The sequence below is a fragment of the Antennarius striatus genome, chromosome 21 (genome assembly GCF_040054535.1).
Source record: "Antennarius striatus isolate MH-2024 chromosome 21, ASM4005453v1, whole genome shotgun sequence".
Lineage (NCBI taxonomy): Eukaryota > Metazoa > Chordata > Actinopteri > Lophiiformes > Antennariidae > Antennarius > Antennarius striatus.
Window position 1 is genome coordinate 15,292,990 of NC_090796.1, and position 19,447 is coordinate 15,312,436.

Consider the following 19,447-nt stretch of genomic DNA (forward strand, 5'->3'; position numbering starts at 1 on the left):
TATGGCTCAGTTTTCCTGATTGAACGTCAGGTGAATTGTTTTTAACGGTGAGAGAAGGAGTTGCAGTTTTGACCTGGACAACATAAGAAGATGGGAAATAATTTTTAAACAACAAAAAAAACAGTAAAATAAGTCAGAACGGCTCGTATTAAGTCTTTTGATATTGCCAGTATTCCAAATTTATTTGACAGGACATCAAATACATCAGTTTTCATCCTTCAAACTCAAAAACAAGTCATTTTATTTGATGCAAAAACGAGCCGTTTGCTGTCAGAAACATCGAAACGCTTTAGAATCCGCACGAATAGAACCGAGTCCACGTCAAGCTGTCATTACACAACGTGAAACAGTCTTTAGATGACATTTACATAGAGATTAAACAAATATAACAGCAACATTCAGAAAACATCCAGATCTGTCTCTTTAGTGAGAGAACGAGAAAAACAATTTCCTGTGCAGATGTAAACAGGAACTTTAAACTTTAAATAAAGTTCTGTCCTTAAACACAGCAGTACGACGGCGTACGTGGAGTTCACTGTAAGCTTCCCAGAATGCATTGTGATTTTAAGTCCCTGCTTGACACTTACACACACACATTACTGTGATAGCTGGCTGTAAGAATGCCAAATCGTTGCCTGCATCGGCGTCGCTTTGTTTGATGATTTTTGTGTCATCGATAAACGACGTGAAGATTCGTCGTCTTTGCGGCAGAAGCGTCGTTCGCGTTTCGTCTTTCGAAAACCAAACCGCGACGACCTCATTTGACCTGAGAGGAGCCGTGTGGAGGTAGTTCTGTCTGAATGGTGAAGATCTTCTCTCCGATCACCTCCAGCGAGCTCTCCCCGTGGGACGAGCTGGCCGGGCCCTTCTCCTCCGAGCTCGGCTTGGAGCTGTTGGCCTCGTCCGATTCCAGGAAGGCCTCCCTGCTCTGGGGTTTGATGAACTGCACGCTCATTCTGGACGCCATCCTGGCCCCGCCCTGCTGGTTGGGCTTCCGGATGCAGTTGGAGAGGGTGGAGACGCAGCTCTTCTTGAAGTTCTCGTTCATGAAGGCGTAGACGATGGGGTTGTTGAAGCTGTTGAAGAAGCCGATGGCCTGGACGATGGCCAGGATCATGTTCAGAGTCACCCCGTCGTATTTCCTCTCCAGATCGTCTGCAAAGAGACAGATTTTAAATAAAGTTTCCTTTCAAATAAGCTACACCGAGAAGATCTAGATGATGCACTTACTTACAGTACTCAAACAGCATGTGGACCGTGTGAAAAGGCGCCCAGCAAATGGTGAACAGCAGGACGATGGTGACCATCATTTTAACGGCTCTCTTCTTTTTCCTGTAGAAGTTAAGAAAACATTCTCTCCTTAAAACCAGACATGATTCCAGGCAGGAACGCACGTCGCCGACCTACCTGGAGATCTTGCTGATCTCCCTGTGGTTCATGGTGTTGAGGACGGACGAGTCGCCCACCCTCTTGCGGATCCAAAGCTCGACGCCTATGCGAGAGTAGAGGAAGAGCATGGCGGCCAGAGGCAGCAGGAAAAGCGCCACCATGATGAAGGTGGTGTACGCCTGCCTGTGGGTCAAAGAGCGCCAGCTCTCCTGGCAGCACAGGTGGTAGCGATCGTACAGGAAGTCGTACTTCACCTGAGAGACGAGGAAGAGGAAAGTTTTAGCGTTTTAGGCAGGGCAAACGTGGGGGGAGGTCAGGAGGTCATTCATTCGCAACGAGTCGACGCCCATTTCTGGGCTGACCGAGGTGAGTTTGTTTCAGACGTTTATGTGCTCGAGTTTGATCTTCATTCAACGCCGCTGAAAAGACGCGAACACACCTGTGTGATCGTGTCGAGCCGGCTGGAGGACAAGAGTTCTTTTGTGAAGAAACGTCACAGGTCAATTATTTCAGTCTAACATTTACAGTCTAGACTCTATCCTCACTCCGTCTCAAATCAGTCATGATTCACACCAAAACACAGGATTCTGGGCTTTTCAATCAACGTGCCTTGAACTTAGCTGCTTTGACTGATGTATCATCCATTCATTTCCAGCCTCGCATCGCTGCATAATTATTGTATAAGAATCAGCATCACATCATGTTCCAGCCCGTGTTTCAGTTGCAGTTGTAATTGTTTACATGGCTATGAAGCTAATAAAGCTAATCAGCACTTACCTCCAGCTGCTGCACAAACAACATGGGTGACCCGACCACCACTGAGGTGACCCACACCAGGCCTGCAGGCAGAACATCACATAGATTTTCATTATAGTCATTTATGCATTGACTTATTAAATTAAATTCATTATCAGACATTCACAAGTACTTCCTAATTGCTTATATTTGTAAAATTTGATTTATAATCAAGTCATTTTTCTGGTTTTCAAAGAAAAATCTGTGGTTTTATTCAATTATCTGCAAAAATTTTTTAAATTTTTTCCAGTCAATTCAGGACATTTCCTTTTAAAAGGATGCCTCTGGGTGTAATTCAAGTTCTAGAACCCAATTAAAGAAGAAAAAAGCATCAGATACCAAGCATCTTTTGTGCTCTTTTGGATGAATACTGCCTCCTCGTCTTCAGCGGGAAGACGATGCCCTGGTATCTCTCCAGGGCGATGCATGTCATGGTCAGGATGCCTGTCACGATGGCCGTGGTCTGGACAAAAGGAACCGTCTTGCAAAACAGAACACCTGCAGGGAAACAGAGATTTGGACCAAAGAGATGTTGAGAAACAGTGGAGCACAGCTGAAGTTAGAGCCTCTCTTTGTTTGATCAGGGTTGGAGGAGACGGAGGAGACTCTGGTTCTTAATCACAGAGACAAATGGAAGATTCTGTGAGGAGATTTAATCAAATCGCTGGGGTGGCATCAATCTGTTGGGGGACTTTTACACTGCAAATTATTATTATTATTATGTTATGAAATACAAGAATTATACAAGAATGTTATACAAGAATTCTAGCAGCTGATGGAAGTTTATATAATGAAAAAACCTTTTTTTTGACTTCTGTTGGAGGTGATTCTGCTGGTGTGAAACATCAACCAGCTGTTAAAACTAAAGTTAAACCAGTCGCGAGTCACCCCATTTATTAATGCCTTGAGATCATTTTCTAATTCTCCAGGTTGGAGTTTGTATTTCCCCTAGTTTCATTTAAACGCAACACACTTTTAAATATTTCGCATTTATATCCCAAATATTTCCAGAAGTATTCAAGCACAGATACATGAATAATCACATCCAATATGTTTAAAGATAAATAATACATGAAAACTACATTGGTTTCAGGTTCTTTACTGTCTTTGAGGGTTCAGTCCTCCAAGAGCGCGGGCTGCTAATGCGCTAAAAAAAAAAAAAAAAAAAGCACAACATGAATTTAATTAGAAGAAATTTAGTAAGAATTTCTCCGATACAAAGCCATGACATTTTATCTGAGGTGTTTCATTCTGATAACGAAGCGCGGTGGAATCCAGCAGCTAATGAATTGTAGCTCCTATAGCTGCGTGCTAATTATGTTAATAGGAGCGCATGATTCAATTTGCTCTGAGGCGACAGGTGAATGTCTTCATTTCCATTAAAACTGTTTTGGTGACCCCATTCATCGTGTCTGTTAGACTTTTCTTGTTCCATTCCAACCTGATGATGAATGGTGACTCTTTAATGGAGGTAGGAGGGGCACAGGAGGTGAAAGGGGTGGGCCCAGCTCATCCAATAGAATGACTCAGAATTTCCTACGCAAGTTAAAATCTCAGGATTATGTCAGAACATTTATTTTAGCCGGTAAAAATAAGTTTTTCTAGCTTGGCAGCAGCTAACTATTCCGAGCTGAGCCAATAAACAATACAAAATATAATCTGATATCACATTTTAATCTGATCTTCTTCTTTTCCTTTCGGCTTTTCCCTTCAGGGGTCGCCACAGCGAATCAATTTCCTCCATCTAGCCCTGTCCTTTGAATCCTCTTCTCTCACATTTTAATCTGATAAAATATGAAATATGAAAATACACTCTAACAGCCCATATAAACTGATTGCATGATGGGATGTTTTTATCTGATGCAGTGCTAACATGCTAAAGGTGGTCCTCAGCCGCTGAGGTTGAGCTCTTCCTGTTGCCACGCCTCCATGTTGACCGAAGGGGTGTGTCCAGCACAGTTAAAGAGGCGGGTCTTGTGACGTCATGTTCACACTTCTCACCTAATGGCTTGAAGATGTCACATATGATTATTAGATGATTATTATAGTGAGGCGCTCGCCTTGAAATGTTTCCATGATAAATATGTGGAGCTTCATGCTAACAGAATTACCCATGAAACATGGACTATCAGAACCATTAGGACCCTGGGGGCCCCTCCACCTGGCCCCAGCGGCCCCTTTAATCCAATCACCCCTCATCCATAAGCAACCAGACCTGCATTTTTGACACATTTTCAAATTCTGGTATCCAGATTTGTACTCCAATCCTCACCACCCACGAAATATGACAAGCACGATTAATATTTCAAACCTTTTTTTTTTTCCATGCCATGAGCTGTTATTTTCCGCACACACTGCACTGCTTTTGAAATGTACACCGTGACTTTCCTTAACCTGAAATTTTAATGATCTGGTCTAATCCCACGTGATTTTTCTCCCTGTTTTTGCCATCACAATAAGGTTAAGATACATTTTTCAACCCTGTTTGTTTAAAAGCTGCACTTCCTGCATGAATTATCTTCACAAATAAACTGCATTAATAAAATGTGTTAATTATATTGCCATTAAAACAAGCGTGACTTGACGCGTGTTTGAATTTGTGATCTGGAGCCAAACACTCTCTAAACACACATATTTTTTATTTTTCCCTGGACAGAACAGCTTTATTATAAAGGAATACCATCCAGAAAACGGAAAATGATCACAAATGATCCCACCATGCGATCACTAACAAGCTGCATTGATCTGAACTCCTGCTTCAGCGCTTCACAAGTTCATTCTGATGTTTGCGCACGCTAATTGGTGCAGGCGCATCTGCCAACGCTCGATTTAATGTATGACTCAACAGTTTATTTAATTAAGATACTCTACAATACGCATCATGAACCTGGTTATGGTGTAAATCCGTATTCAATCAGCTGAAGTGATGCTTTTGGCAATTTACGCATTTGCGTAATGGCACCGTTTCGTCGCTCCAAACAAAAACAGCCTGCCTGAAATCGCTGTTCCAACCCGACTCCTCTCTCGGGTGACGGACGGAGTGTGAAGTTCTGGGGGTTCAGACTCACCTCCGAACCATTCCGAGAAGATGTTCTGCAGCAAAGTGAAAGGGATGCAGAAGAAAGTTATGAGCAGGTCGCTGACCGCCAGGGAACAGATAAAAATGTCGGTGGCCGTTTGGATCGCCCGTTTCTTCAGGATTATGTAGATGACCAGACTGTTCCCGGCCAGAGCCATGATGAAGATGACCGTGTACAAGATGACGAAGGTGATCTTGGCGCCGTAAGGCAGTTCTGGGATGTAGACGAGCGGCTGGATGTTGTAGGTGCTGATGAACTCCTGGCGGCTCATGTTGTAGTACTGGAGCATCTCCTGCAGCACTTCAGGGGTTATCCTGGTCCCCTCCTGTCCCGAATCGGTCGTGGTAGCTGCCATCCCGACCCCAATCCCGATCCAGGTTCCGGTCCGCAGTCCTGGAACCGGTGAGAGACGCGCTAACCAACACTTGCGTCTGGATGATGCGCTGCGTCCTTTGCTGAGGAGAACATGATGCTTTCGCTCCGACAGCTGACAAAGACGCAAAGACGCACCCCCCCCCCCACACACACACACACACACGCACACATACACACACACCCAGGATGCGTTTAATTGAAGGAATGAGTCAATTAAAGAAGAGCGACCAAAAATTCCGCAGACAATAAAGCATGACAGACATGCAGAATAAAATGTAAACTAATAACAGGAAGAGGTTTTTTTTTTTGAGTGATTCGACCAACAAGATGAGATGTTCATTAAAAATATCATTATTCTGGAGTTCCCCTGCAGGGCTCCTTCCCTGAAACGTGTTATTTCTTCAGTTTGGATGATGTGCTTTTTTAATTACACCAAAAACAATAAGTATACTTTTTTAATAAGACAGCCTCATCCACCACCCTCTGAGCTCAGGTTTCCCACTGATAGTAAGTCACACCTGCAGGTTCACTTGTGTAGACATCTGAAGTCTTCCCTCCTCCTCCTTTATGGAGGATCAGACTTTCCATCTCTGTTTGTGTTTTAGTGTCTTTGACCTTCTCTTCTGGAAACAGATGTGATGCAACACATTTTAACTTTTGGAGATATTTTAAGCAGCGCCGAGTTTGGGGAAAAAGGTGGAGAACTGAAACAAAAGTTCACCGTTGAAGGGAGTTGACTTCTCCTTCGTTTAAGTTTGGTCCCAAACAACCAGGTGAACGTCTTCCTGTTGTCAGAAGCTGCTATTGTTTTTCGCTCGGTTCAGGTTTCTAAGCAACAAAAGCAACACAGGACATGAAGTTGAAGCTGGAAGCTGTTTTCTGGGGTTAAGTGGTTCTATTTTTTGCAAGTGTTACTCAGCCAGTGAAGAATTTTATTATCTCAGTTTTGAATAAGTGAAATTTAATCTCTTGGGTGAAGTTTCTGGTTTTTGTCGAGTCGTTTTCAAGTGCCCCGACAGGAATGCGAGTGATTTTCTTTCTTTTCTGCTCCTTCAGATTCAAACAAAGCCTCCGGAGTTATCAGTAATATTATTCCAGATGTCCGCAGCTCCGACTCTGGCGTCCCGGGGTTCCACCGGGGCGACGAGCCGCAGCTTTTTGAACGAAGTTCCGCTCAGCGCCGACTTCCCCTACAAGCCTCTGAGCAGCAGCGCTCGCTTCGGATCCCTGAGTCATCACTCCTTCTTCTCCAGACACAACCCTCACCCACATCGGGTGAGACACATCCAGGGTGAGGGAATCCCTTGATTTTGATGTCTCTGTTTCTATGCCAACGGCCCTTCCTGACGCTAAGCCACTGGGTCCTGCCCGGGGTTTCTTCCTCAATGAGGGAGTTCTTCCCCGCCACTGTCGCTTATGCTTGCTCTGGGGGGTTCTGTTGGTTTTCTTTCATGTCTGATGACGTGATTAAGCGTTATATAAATAAAAGTTGATTGATTGATTGATAGCTTTACATGAAAGACACGTCTTCACGACGTTTGGTCACAGTGGGATTCGGTCTCTTCGCCCCGACCTGTGATTGTCCCCCCCCGAACACTCTCCCTCTTTCTTTCCAACAGGCCTCAACGGCAGGCCCGTCTGCTCGGTGAGAGATGATTGGTACGTCACCTCATCCCTGTATCCTCATCCTCTCCTCAAGAGCCACGTTTTCCGGAAGGCCAACAACCCGACTTTTGGTTTCCCGCCGGCTCAGAGAGGCGACGGACCAAATAAAAGCAAATCCGGTGAGTCAGACAACAGCAGCTGTAGTATTTCAGATGTTCCCTCTGAAATCACGTGTAACGGCGGGATTTGTTCTTGTTCGCTATTCCACAGCGCTGTTTTCCGAGGCCTGGAGGGATGAGCTCAAAGAACTCGCCGCGAAAGTCAGTTTGTCTTCTCAAGTGAAAAAAGAGGTACATGCGTCACTGGGATTTGTCCTGGCTTACCAGAATAAAACCTGCCAGACGTGTCCGGAAGACACTCAGCGGTATGTTTGGGTTGGATTTGATGCCCAACCTTTGGCTGTGAATGCAACTTAAGCTCATGGGGATAAGGTCATCCAGCGATGGAGGACCATCAGGTCCCTGCTTTCTTTTTATAGAAGCTGGATGATTCTGGATCCCTTCCCGGTCGGTTCCGGTTGATGAGTATTGCCTAGTTGGAACGGGTTCTGTCCTATTGTGTGGCTTCTCTCTCCAAACTGAACAAATTTTCTCTAAAAATTTTACTTATATGCAAATGAAATCTTGCAGAGGAGGTATATTTATACTCATAATTGGAGTAAAATGAAAAATAGCTTTTGACTCCTCCATATCACGCATGCATCCACTGATGTTTCACCAATGCTGTTGAGATGTAATTGGGCTCCTGCCTGCTATGGAGGAGATTATTGTGCACTCATGTTGGAGCCAGATGAATTATCAAGAGGATGAAAAAACATTTTGCACTCAGCAGCACCAATTGTTTTTGAAACAATCCCCATGACAACGCTGTAGTATGCATGCCAGGCCAGTAGATGGTGTTGTCAGCTTTCAGAATCAACACCACAGAAGAAGATCCCAGCAGCAATTTGACAAAGTAACCAAAATTTGCTGCACAAATGAAACCAGACAGTCCCTCATTGTTTTTGCTGTAGTTCTGTCCACATATTTCTGTCCGTGATCATAAATCTGGGTGATGGTGTCATCGTTTTGCATCTTTCTTTGCTCCTGTGGCCCCACCTTCTACTGACAAAACGTGGGATAGTTTCTGTTTCTGCACTGAAAAGCATATTTCTGTTCCAGGAACAACCTGAGGAAGAACTCATCCGCAGAAAGACTCAATATTCATCTGAAACCGGGAGAATCATCCCTCCATCCTCCAAGTCGTACCAACGCAGAACCCCTTCCCAACGCCTGCTTCACCCTCAGGCCTTCCACGACCAGGAGCTGATGGTGAGGAAGTCGTCCACCAGAAATGGGGCTAATGTTCAGCAGACGAAAGATGAACAAACTTTATTGAAACCCAACTTTTGGGACAAGTTTGGAACGGAGACCCCCTCCAGCTTAGATCTAGCAGGCGTCTCCAGAACCTGGTTGAACCCGTGTTGATTTGTTCTCCCGGCAGGTTCTGGAGCTTCTCTGTCAGATCCTGCAGACGGATTCCCTCTCCAGTGTCCAGCAGTGGCTTCTGCTGGCATCCCAAAGAGGTAATCTCCACCTCTACTATGGCAAGGCACTACCATAGTAGGATTAATGTAATATGCTGTTGCTGCAGCTCTGAGCTGTTTTTCTAAACCCATAGAGAAAGACATGGTGATGGGGATGATCAAACAAGCTCTGGAGGGCGTCGACCTCTCCGGCCATCATCATCATCAGAATCTCGCCCACCTCCAGGCCTTTCATCCTGGTGCGGCCCAACCCAACCAGAGTTGGACAAGACCTCAGAGAACGAAGTGAGACTGATATTTTTCTTTTAGCTGGTTCTTCTATTCAAAAAGAATTCAAGGTTTTCATTTCTTAAAACTTCTCTTTACATTCACAGCTCAATTGGAGCAAATCGAGGTTCCAGCGCCGACCAACCAGGTATCCATTCAAATATCAGATTTTACTTTCATGATAAAATATTTGTTTCACCTCATGATTTACGTATTATTTGCCTCCGGTTTTAATCTGGATCCACATTAAATTTTAACCGGTCTGTCCTTCAAGTTCTGTTCAGATGGGTTCAGCATTTAAATACGTGGATATGGTGGTATGAAAACATTTTGGGTACCCCAAGACTTTCCTTTATAGATCAGTGGTTGTTCAGCAGTTTCAGTTAAATATATAATATTTGAGAAGAGAAATGAAGTTTATAGAACCTACAGCAAGTGTGCAATAATTGTTGAAATAAAAGTAAGCACGTTCATAAATTTGGGCACCCCAACACAAAAATTACATCAATATTTAGTAGATCCTCCTTTTGCAGGAATAACAGCCTACAGTCAGGAGTGTCAAACTTGATTACTCAAGGGGCCGAAAGTCAATACACAGCCTATGCTGCAAGTCAAGTAGTCATTACATTTATTGTTCTTGCAATATTTTGACCTGAAAAGGTCAATTTCAAAAGATAACTGCTTATTTCTCAACAAAATACTATAGACTGGTGATTCAGCGGGGCCACGAGTTTGACAGATGCTCTAAACGATTCCTACGGCTATAGATTCTTTACAAAACATCTTCAGTTCAGTCAGCATGGACAGCCCACTCTTAATCACACCACGGAATTTCAATGATCTTCAGGTGTTTGGACTGGCATTCGTTCCAGATCTTTGTCTAGTTTCAGTGTAGTTCCTCTTAGAACTTGAGCAGTGTTCATCTCAAATGTTTGTGTTGGATTGCCGTGTTCTTCATCCAACATGCATAACATCCCCTTATGTGCAAATAACTCAGTTTTAGGTTTATCAGACATACGTGTACGTGTGCTTCAGCATACTGCTTGTGGTGTGTGCTCAGAAAAGGCTTCCTGCACCTGACACCATCTGTAGCAAGACCATGTTGTAGGTCTGTGGATCTGGTCTGTGGGTTGAGTTTGACTTCACTTCTGCTTATCTGAAATTGTTCTCAGCCTGAAACTCAGAGTCTTAACTAGAACTGTGCCTGTGCGCTTCCATGTTCCCAAATCCCTGAAATCTCTGAGCTAGCTTTTTGCAGCCTTCCCCTAAACCATGATGTGGAAAAATCTTTGCTTTCAGTTCATTTGTCATTTGTTTTCAAGCCCCCACATTGCCTCTCTTCAGAGAAGAGACAATAGGAGAGCAGCTTTCAATTGGCCACCTTAAATACTCTCCCTCATGATTGGCTTCACCTGTGTGTGAAGGTCAACAATCAACGGCCAAATAACAATTAGAGTTAAAGGTATTCAAATCATTAAACCAAAAAAATGTATACACCTGCTTACTTTTGTTTAAATAATTATTACACACTTTATGTAAACATTAATTTAAATTTTAATTACAAGCTGAAATTATGTGAACTTCATGTCACACCTCAAATTTCACTGTGTTTGTCTGCTGTATGATATATTTAACTGAAGTTACTGAACAAAACAGTGAGTTATAAAGGAAAATCAGAAAATCTTGAAAATTATTCAACTTTTACAAACCCCTGTGCGCGGAAGAACGTTAGGAGACAGGAAACAAATTTGGTCCCAACCCCAAACCAGAACAAACAAATCAACACACAAACAAACAAACAAATTACCAAACAACACAATACAATGGTACTAGGATCTGAACTAGAATCACAATTTAAATCGGATTGATAGGATAGATAGATAGATAGATAGATAGATAGATAGATAGATAGATAGATAGATAGATAGATAGATAGATAGATAGATAGATAGATGAAGCAGGATTATGTGAAACAACTTCAGATAGCCCTTGAAACACCCTCCCCCCCATTATGAAATATCCAATTTACTTTCATGAAATGAGATTTTCCCTCCTTTGGTCCCCTACTCATCTTTACAGGCCTTCTTCTTTGGTGTGTTCTTGATGGAATGGAATGATGTTGTCATGAACACTGTAATTGCTTGTGTTCTATATGTGTCATCTCTCATTTAATGTGAAGAGAGCCCTACAGTACGAAAGACCTTTTCCGCTCCAGCAGGAAAATAAATGTTCACCTCAGGTCTGAGGCATGATGGTCAATGATTGATTAACATTGATTCACAGCTTCATGTGAGATTGCCAGGTTGGGTAGTTTGACAGATCCTCTTCTTTTTTTCAGAGAGGATTGGAGATGCAGAGGTCTTAGAAGTCCACGCAGGACCAGAGAATCTCCTCCAAGAATAACTCCAGAGCTCTGAGACCATGTCCCAGCAATGTCCAGGTCCCCACGAAGCTCCACACCCTGATGGTCACTTTGTAAACACTACATAAACCCCAATTCAAAGAAGTTTTCATGTGATTAAAAAGTGATAAATAAGAAAATAAATAAATAAATTACATTTCCGACATGAGTACATGTTTAACTTGAGTACATTTTAAAGGTAACTGATGAAGACAAGTCGCCGCATCATCGTGTTCAAACCTGATCCGTTTACAGACTCCTCAGGTTCAATACCAATATTGATTTCAAATCCTAATTGTATTTCATATGTGGATAATTTAATTCTTAGCTGGTCCACAGTGTTCAATGATACTCCTGAAAGCTTGCGTGGCTAAAGCTATCAGCGTATTGACTGTGTTTCCCCAATCATTAGTTTAATCTGCTTTTCTTTTATCTCTTCGGCTGAAGAGTCTTTGCAGTTTCTTTCAATCTGCTTCACTATCGCGTAACTTAAGAGACTTTACGTGAGGCAGAGCATCACTTCCTGCAAAATCCTAATCTAATCTGATTAGCTAGACTAAAAGAGTTCTTCGGTCCGCCCTTTTATCCAGCTGTGACACTAAAGTTAGCCCACGCTACATTCACAGCCGCCCGTCAGGGTTGGTCAAAGAAGTTTTTATGCTAGCAGACAAATTGACGTCAGTGAAAACACAATCTAAGTAGCAAAAGTATTGGGGCACTTTGGTGCAAACAGTGTTAGCATATGGCTAAATCACTGCTGTGCACAACTGCATCACCAGTAATGCACATGAACTCAGTCGACTTTGTTCCTAGAGGAGAGACAAGGCCTTAATGTTGGATTCTTCTCACATGTTGGTTTGACTTTAACAACTAATCCCTTTGGAAGTGGAAGTTAATTTTTATTTTTCGGTAAAAGTATAATCAGTAAAAATTATTCAATGTGTAAGATATTAATTACAAGAAGGAGTGACAGGCAAAACGACCCTCTGAGGCCACAATTTTACGTAAAAGTTTTAAACTACTAAACTCAGTTTGCTCCCAAAAAACCAATTAGCGTTAGTCACTCAAATGCTGAATGTTTGATTACGGCATGAATTTCCCTGTGGCATTGTTTTGATCAGCTACTTCAATATCACAAGATTTATTTCCATCCAGTGATGCATTAATTTTTCAACAAGATTTTGCATCATTGATGAGTGGGATCTGACTGCTGGGCAAAGCTTTCTCTAGCACAAACCAAAGATTCTCAATGGGGCTCAGATATGGACTCTGTGGTGGCCAAATCACCTGGGAAAATTATGTTCCAAGATGACAACGCCAGGATTGATTGGGCTGAAATTGTGAAAGACTGGTTCAGGGAGCACGAGACATCATGGATTGGCCACAACAGAGTCCAGACCTCAACCCCATTGAGAATCTTTGGGATGTGCTGGAGATGCCTTTGCCCAGCGGTCATATCCAACATCATCAAAGCCAAAGGTGGTCCAACAAAATATGAGTGTGTGACGTTTTCTTGGTGGGGACTTTTTGTTTTTGGCCAGGCAGTGTGTTATGACTCTTTTCAAACATGGATGTGTTTGACTACAAGGTCTGAAACTGAGATACCGAACAAAGGGATTACATAATACTTCAGTTCAAGATCAAATGGATCTCTAGCTGTGACAAACCCACTTATCAAACTCGTTGCTGTCACTTATCCCGCCTCCCCCATGGAGACCATGTTGTGGTTATCGCAGACAGTTGTCGGCTGCTCTGACTGGAATCTCGCTAAAACCTTGACAAGATAGAGCAATGGCAATGGAGGAGTCTGCCAAGACAGGACAGATTCGCCCTCAGAAAAGCTCTGCACCTGTTGTACAATTATTAATCATCATTATTTTGCAGTTTTGATTAAGAAAAACTCACAAACTACAATAAAAAGATAGAATTACTCCCCTCAAAGTTGTCCTCGACTGTCATGATCCGTCCACCTGACGTATAGTATCAAGGTCTGATAGGACGTCTTGATTACAGCATAGGTGCATTCTGGGATGACGTCAACGAAAGGCCACTCCACAATGTTCAATTTAAAGAAAAACACTTCTCAGGTATGACAACACAGATATGACATCAGAGATATCAACACAAGTGAAACCATGACCACCAAGACAACCAGACAACAGAAAGAGAGAAACAAGTCAACGACAAAGAGATGCAAAGAAACAGTGTAAACAGATTCAAGAGACCATGAAACGGGTTGTACAACATGACTTAAGTCTTTAGGGATTGCTATTTCCTGTCAGACTCTTCTCTACTCTTGATTCGGAAACTTTCTTGCCGTCGTCGAGGTGATAGCGCTGAAGTTTGGTGCTTTAATACCCCCGATTAAACCCCAAACCCGATATCCCTCAGCAGGCCAAAGAACTGAAAAGGGATTCCCCTGTGCTGAAATTACGAAACAGAATCCCTGATGAGAAGCAGTCAAAAAAGAAAAGACAGACAGCTCAATGAAATAAAAGCTGCAGAACTTAAAATAGGCATTCTATTCCAATGCATCTCTTTGGGGAACCACGTTAGAACCAACACCCCGTCGGCTTCAGAGGCCACCTTGCTGCTCACAAGTCCTTGCTGTGCCTACAGTTGGAGGACAGCTGCCCTGGTCAGCAGGTGAAGTTCAGCATTAACGTCATGAATTCTTCTCACAAGGACACCTGTTGGCCCGGTCCGATAAGAGGCAGCTGTTTGCTGGCGCTCTATCAGCAAAGCTTCTGCAAGGCAGCATTGAGAAGAGAGGGTGGCAGCCGGCCAAAGAATTTTAAAGATACAACTCCCCTTCATGAAGACACATTCAGATCTGAGCCTAGGCTTCAACATCCAGAGAGTGATCCAGGTTCAAAAAAGAGCCAAACCTCGTCCGGTCTTGGACGAGATTGGCCGAGCCTCTCAAGGACGCCCCTCTCATACCCAGTAGCAATCTATCACCTGTTTCCAGATTAACCTGCTATTCTGGGGAAGATGTGAAGAAATCAGTAACATAATAACAGCCAATAACATAACAAATTTGCCTGTTTTTGAAATGGGATAGGCAAATAACGAAATAGAAATCCTGACCTGAGAGCGTAATAATTTGGGCTACCAATATAATAATTAGGGATTAGGGTCAGGGCAAGGGGTTAGTGTTTGGTTTAGATTTAGGGATTTTGGTTAGGGTTAGGTTTAATGAGTAATTTATTATGATATTGGATATTATAGAGATAAATTAGTTTCAATATTTTTGCAGAGGTTTCACATTAATTGATTTGATCTCAATGTACTCAACCTTTACCGATATGATCATTTGTTGTTTGATATTTGTGTGTTTTTATTTCTAACGCCATCCTGTCATTTTAACCTCTGCCATCATCTGGAGCTGTCAGAGCGGCCTGCTAAAGCCAGCCAATAGCGTAGCAACACACCAGTGTTGTTAGCCAAACATCTTGCAGCCATCAGAAAAATAATTCTCGTGGTGTTTCCAGATCATTCATGTTATTCTTATGTGTTCCACCTCCATCTTCCCATTGCTGCCCAAGCTTCACACACGAATCATCGCCTTATCTGTCTCTGCGGAGTTGTCAGCCGCCGCCGCCACACAGAATCTACATGAGGATTTTCTTTTAGACTTTTGTTTTTTCCTCATTTACAGAAGGTGATTAAGTGAACCTGTCTGACAGACGAGGTCTCGCTGCAGACAGAAGATAGGCTCTTTTTTTTTAACACATGTTCTAAACTGCATTGTGTGGATTGCATGTGAATTATCAGCATGAATGTGATAATGAGCTCCTGCCATATAATAGTGTCACCGCAGAAGAATGGGGATTGAACTAATTAACATTTTATGCACTTTGGCGTCTTTTTTTATCAACGCAGGTTTGACACATCAAATAATTACGAATACAAAATTAATTTTTAACAATGTGCCTTTGCTGTTTTTACATTAGAAACCTTATTATTCCCAGACACACTATCTGTAGCTTCTTTGCTATCTCGTAGCCTCTCATATCACTTCCAGCCAAGTGGGCTGGCCCAACGGGACGAAGGACACGGAATCGTGTGAATTTGTTTTGCATTATGTGTGAATCATACATACATAGTCCCCAAGCTACCTGCCTATTCCCTCGGAGCCAAACATCTGTAGATCACAATCATGCAAGAGCTTATAGAGTGACATTTAAGTCTATAATCTGCAGTGTGATTGCTCTCTGCTTCAATCATGAGATGCTGTATGTTTCCACCGTTACAAATAATGCAAATCCTTCCATTTTAATTCACAGCACAGTCCACCATGCAACTTATACGCTTCTAGCCCAGACTTGTGACTCCGGCGTTTGATTAGATGCTACATCCCTGAGTCTTATTTTTGCATCGATTCCCATTATCCACTGCGGCTGTATCAGCCGGTTCTAATCTCCAGTGTCTTTCAGGGTCGCATGTCAGGGCCTTGACCAAAATTAACTGAGATTTCCTCGGATTCCCTCTGAGACCTCTGAACTTTCAGGCACCCTGTTAAGATATTCTTGCAAAATTGCAAAGGGATTGTGGCAAAATAAAAAAGTTATCTCCAAGCACTGTCTTGGTTATTTTTGCTCACACTCATTACAGCTCGCCTGATTTAATCTTACTCGTGTAGACAGAACAGCTCACATTCAAACAACGTCTGGACATCTGTTGGGATTTGGTATTTTTCACTGAACACAGCAGGTGTGCAGATTATAGAAACTAGTTTTCAGAAATGCTTCATAGGTAATTAATAATTGCACAGAACATTCTCTACTTGAATTGGACATTATAAACCTAGGATTTAGTTATGTAAAACATAATTTTAATTAAATTAAAATTAACGCTGAAACCTTTATGTCTTTTTTTTTTCCAGAAGTATTTCTGAAGTGAAACCAATGTTATTTCAATCGACACAATTTAATTGGTAGGTTGAAAAACAGGTGTTGCTATAATGGTGACTTGTTTCTGTCGCTCTCCACCTTGAATCATGTACGACCAGGGACTCGAGTCTTAAGTTTAAGGACTTGACTCCCCTTAAACTCAGAAATCTCTCAATGAATAAGGAGTGAATGTTAACATTTGTCAAATATCACATTATGACATGTAAAAAAGGCTTGAAGGACTGAATAGGGACTGGTGGGCCCTGACTTGACTTCACCAGTTTGACTGAGGACTTGTCACTCTTGACTTGTCGGTCTTGTCTTACGACTTTGTCTGTATTGACTTGGGACTTCTTTGTCTTGTCTTGTGAATTTTGGTGTTAACATAAGAATTGTCGTTTTTGAAGGAGACGTCTCGGTCATGACTTACAACTTACTCCTCCTGGGACCTGTTGGGACTTTTTGAGACTTGTTGGGACTTTTTGTCTTCACTGATAACATTTCATTGTTTACTTGAGCTGAGACTTCTCTGTCTTGACTGAAATCTTCTCGGCATTGACTGACTTGACTTTTATATTGACAGTCTTGACTTGTCATTTGTCTCTGTCAACTTGTGACTTGTCGTTCTTAACCTCGGACTTGTCGATCTTGACTTGGGAGTTCTTGGGTTTGACTTTGATCTTGGGATATCCTGCTCTTCGCTCAGGACTTGTCACTCTTGCCAGTCCTGATTCGGGACCTGTTGGACACAACTGTGCAAAACTTCCTTCTTCTGGAAACATCAAAGTCTCTTAACTTTGCACTAATTATCACCATATTCGATGCACAAAACAAAACCATTAGATCTATGACATTTAACTGTCATTATTTGCTTTGTTTTGCTTTGAACTGGTTCAGAATGCGAATCTAGAAAAGACTCACAGAGGAACTCTTGTGTTTTAGTGAATAAATTCTTGCCACGTGTGGCCTTCAGGACTGAATCCAGCAGCTCCTATCTTCTCCTTTGGCTCTTATCTCGGCCTGGCGTCCTTCAGACACCGTATAAAAAACAGAGACGCTGTCTGTTGCTTTGCTGTCACTGCCAAAGACAGACAACATGCTGCCTGCAGTTGTAAAGCTCTGCTGTGGTATCTCCTACCCACATTTGAGGAGCATGGCAGGTAAATGGTCTCTCTAATGTGACGGACGACTTTCTGCTTTCTGGGGTGCGACTGCTGAGCCTTTTCTTCTTCAATCATGCAGGACTTCAACGGGCAGCCGTGGCAGTGATAGGCCAGGAGCTGACACACCTGCAGAAACTGAGACAAATCCAGCATCACATGAGATCGCCTGCTGGATTTAGAAATCAGGGTACTAAAGCAATCTTTTCTGTATATTTCCTTGGCACTTTGACGCTATTGTTGAGCGATTTCTGAAAGAATCTTTTTGCAGAGTGTAAAGTTGAAGATGTGAAGCCAGTCCCTTCAAAAGAAGACCATCAGCTCTACGTACACCAAGGACAGGAAGCAATGAGGAAAGCTCTCAGCATGTTGGAGGATAAAGATGGATGGAAGGTCGAGATCACAGAGGTAAAATGAGTGATTTAAAGTGAAGTTTTTTCATGTTAGAGATGTTTCTTATGCTCGTCGTCACTCTGTTCTCAGAGCGATGGGGATGTGATCTGTAGTAAAATGATGCCGGGGGCCAGGAAGGTCTTCAGGCTGGAGGCGGTGCTGGAGGCCAGCGTGGAGGAGCTCTACGACCTCCTGTTCGTCAGGGTGGAGGAGATGCACCTGTGGAACCCGAGCATACAACATATAAAAGTGAGTCACCAAATGCAAAACCACAAACAAAATTTCAGTCTGGACAAAAATGTGATATTTGCCTCTGATTTCTGCAGATTCTGAAGCACGTAGGACCCGAAACGATCGTGACTCACGAGGTTTCGGCTGAAACGGCGAGAAATCTGATCGGCCAGAGGGATTTTGTGAGCGTCAGACACAGCTGCAAACAGAAGTCCAGCGTTTATCTCGGAGGAGCAGCGATCCAACTGGAGTCCTTCCCGCCCCAGGCGGGCTTCGTGAGGTAACATTAACCCGGCTGTAAATATCAAAATAAAACGCAACAGCTTCATTTGGGTTTCTCTCACAGGAAAACTCCTAATCTGACCAGTGTTTTGATTTTTATTAACTCTGACTAGTGGCGATGAAGTGCTTCATCGCCTGAAACGCCTGAAGGCATATCGTGTTTCACGAGTGTGAGGGTCGAGTTATCAGTGACTTTGTGACCCGAACCTGAACCCAAAGATCAATTCCAAAAAACCTATAGTGAGATGTTCATTTGACCATTAGAGCCCAAATGCTTTTGAGTTATTAATATGTCATCCACATAAAGCATGTCATCCATATTAACGCTGGAGTTTGTGTCTGATTTTCCAGAGCCGAGGATGGACCGACCTGCATCGTCATCCAGGCTCTGCAGGAGGACGCATCCAAGAGTAGCTTCACATGGCTCCTGAACATGGATGTAAAGGTAAATAAAGCGTGTTCGCGTACCCCCCCTGTCTCAGAGACACGTCCACTTCAGAAAAGAATGTGTTCTTCACGATGATCTCAGTTGATGGATCCCAACATCACCTGTACAGTAAACGGTTAAATCCCCATGATCAAATATACCACCCCTTCATTGTTTCCCATGAATGATGCTATAATCTAATAATAATCTCTAATCCAGGTTGTGTTATTTTCAGGGCTGGCTGCCAAAGTCCCTTGTCAATAAGGCTTTGCCCCGAGCTCAGCTAGATTTCACCCGACACCTCCGACGACGCCTCACAGCGAGCGCCGCTCCCAGGTGACCCGAGACAGCGTGATGCCGATGTCGCGGCGCCGTCAGTCTGGCTGATGCCATTTCTGGTGAGCCTCCAAGCGAGAGACGCCAGAAGGCGACGGCGGCAAGATGTCAACGCCAGCTGATCAGGAAGCCAGATTATAATAGGAATCACTGCGTGCCAATCAAACCTCAGTAGGAGCTCCCAATCAGGAGTCTGTCGAAATACGCCTGGAAGCAGTTAATAAAG

General features: G+C 43.1%; 3 protein-coding genes across 3 annotated transcripts; 2 read left to right on the forward strand and 1 right to left on the reverse strand.

Annotated features, from left to right (window-relative positions):
- Positions 1-179: 179 nt before the first annotated feature.
- qrfprb (pyroglutamylated RFamide peptide receptor b) lies at positions 180-5,683 on the reverse strand. Its single transcript, XM_068305970.1, has 6 exons — positions 5,253-5,683; positions 2,524-2,682; positions 2,167-2,228; positions 1,408-1,643; positions 1,235-1,332; positions 180-1,155 (listed from the first exon to the last, which is right to left on the reverse strand). Exons 1-6 carry the CDS (start codon positions 5,617-5,619, stop codon positions 758-760), a joined length of 1,320 nt encoding a protein of 439 aa, XP_068162071.1. The 5' UTR covers positions 5,620-5,683; the 3' UTR covers positions 180-757.
- Positions 5,684-6,728: 1,045 nt separating this feature from the next.
- tbata (thymus, brain and testes associated) lies at positions 6,729-12,525 on the forward strand. Its single transcript, XM_068306005.1, has 9 exons — positions 6,729-6,930; positions 7,259-7,423; positions 7,515-7,572; positions 8,234-8,258; positions 8,465-8,614; positions 8,787-8,868; positions 8,964-9,114; positions 9,204-9,244; positions 11,435-12,525. The coding sequence occupies exons 1-9, from the start codon at positions 6,738-6,740 to the stop codon at positions 11,497-11,499; spliced, it is 930 nt and encodes a 309-aa protein (XP_068162106.1). The 5' UTR covers positions 6,729-6,737; the 3' UTR covers positions 11,500-12,525.
- Positions 12,526-16,360: 3,835 nt separating this feature from the next.
- star2 (steroidogenic acute regulatory protein 2) lies at positions 16,361-19,434 on the forward strand. Its single transcript, XM_068305342.1, has 7 exons — positions 16,361-17,552; positions 17,635-17,742; positions 17,824-17,960; positions 18,036-18,194; positions 18,272-18,456; positions 18,810-18,903; positions 19,121-19,434. The coding sequence occupies exons 1-7, from the start codon at positions 17,489-17,491 to the stop codon at positions 19,223-19,225; spliced, it is 852 nt and encodes a 283-aa protein (XP_068161443.1). The 5' UTR covers positions 16,361-17,488; the 3' UTR covers positions 19,226-19,434.
- Positions 19,435-19,447: the final 13 nt, after the last annotated feature.

What these genes read in the sequence shown, in the direction of transcription:
- qrfprb (XM_068305970.1), bottom strand. Translation starts at nt 5,619, where the DNA reads ATGGCAGCTACCACGACCGATTCGGGACAGGAGGGGACCAGGATAACC. An exon ending in AAGAGCACAAAAGATGCTTG is followed by an intron (nt 2,229 to 2,523) that starts GTATCTGATGCT and finishes TTCTGCCTGCAG; the next exon opens with GCCTGGTGTGGGTCACCTCA. An exon ending in GAGATCAGCAAGATCTCCAG is followed by an intron (nt 1,333 to 1,407) that starts GTAGGTCGGCGA and finishes TAACTTCTACAG; the next exon opens with GAAAAAGAAGAGAGCCGTTA.
- tbata (XM_068306005.1), top strand. Translation starts at nt 6,738, where the DNA reads ATGTCCGCAGCTCCGACTCTGGCGTCCCGGGGTTCCACCGGGGCGACG. An exon ending in TCGGGTGAGACACATCCAGG is followed by an intron (nt 6,931 to 7,258) that starts GTGAGGGAATCC and finishes TCTTTCCAACAG; the next exon opens with GCCTCAACGGCAGGCCCGTC. An exon ending in TTCCAGCGCCGACCAACCAG is followed by an intron (nt 9,245 to 11,434) that starts GTATCCATTCAA and finishes TCTTTTTTTCAG; the next exon opens with AGAGGATTGGAGATGCAGAG.
- star2 (XM_068305342.1), top strand. Translation starts at nt 17,489, where the DNA reads ATGCTGCCTGCAGTTGTAAAGCTCTGCTGTGGTATCTCCTACCCACAT. An exon ending in ACATTTGAGGAGCATGGCAG is followed by an intron (nt 17,553 to 17,634) that starts GTAAATGGTCTC and finishes TCAATCATGCAG; the next exon opens with GACTTCAACGGGCAGCCGTG. An exon ending in CGAGCATACAACATATAAAA is followed by an intron (nt 18,195 to 18,271) that starts GTGAGTCACCAA and finishes TGATTTCTGCAG; the next exon opens with ATTCTGAAGCACGTAGGACC.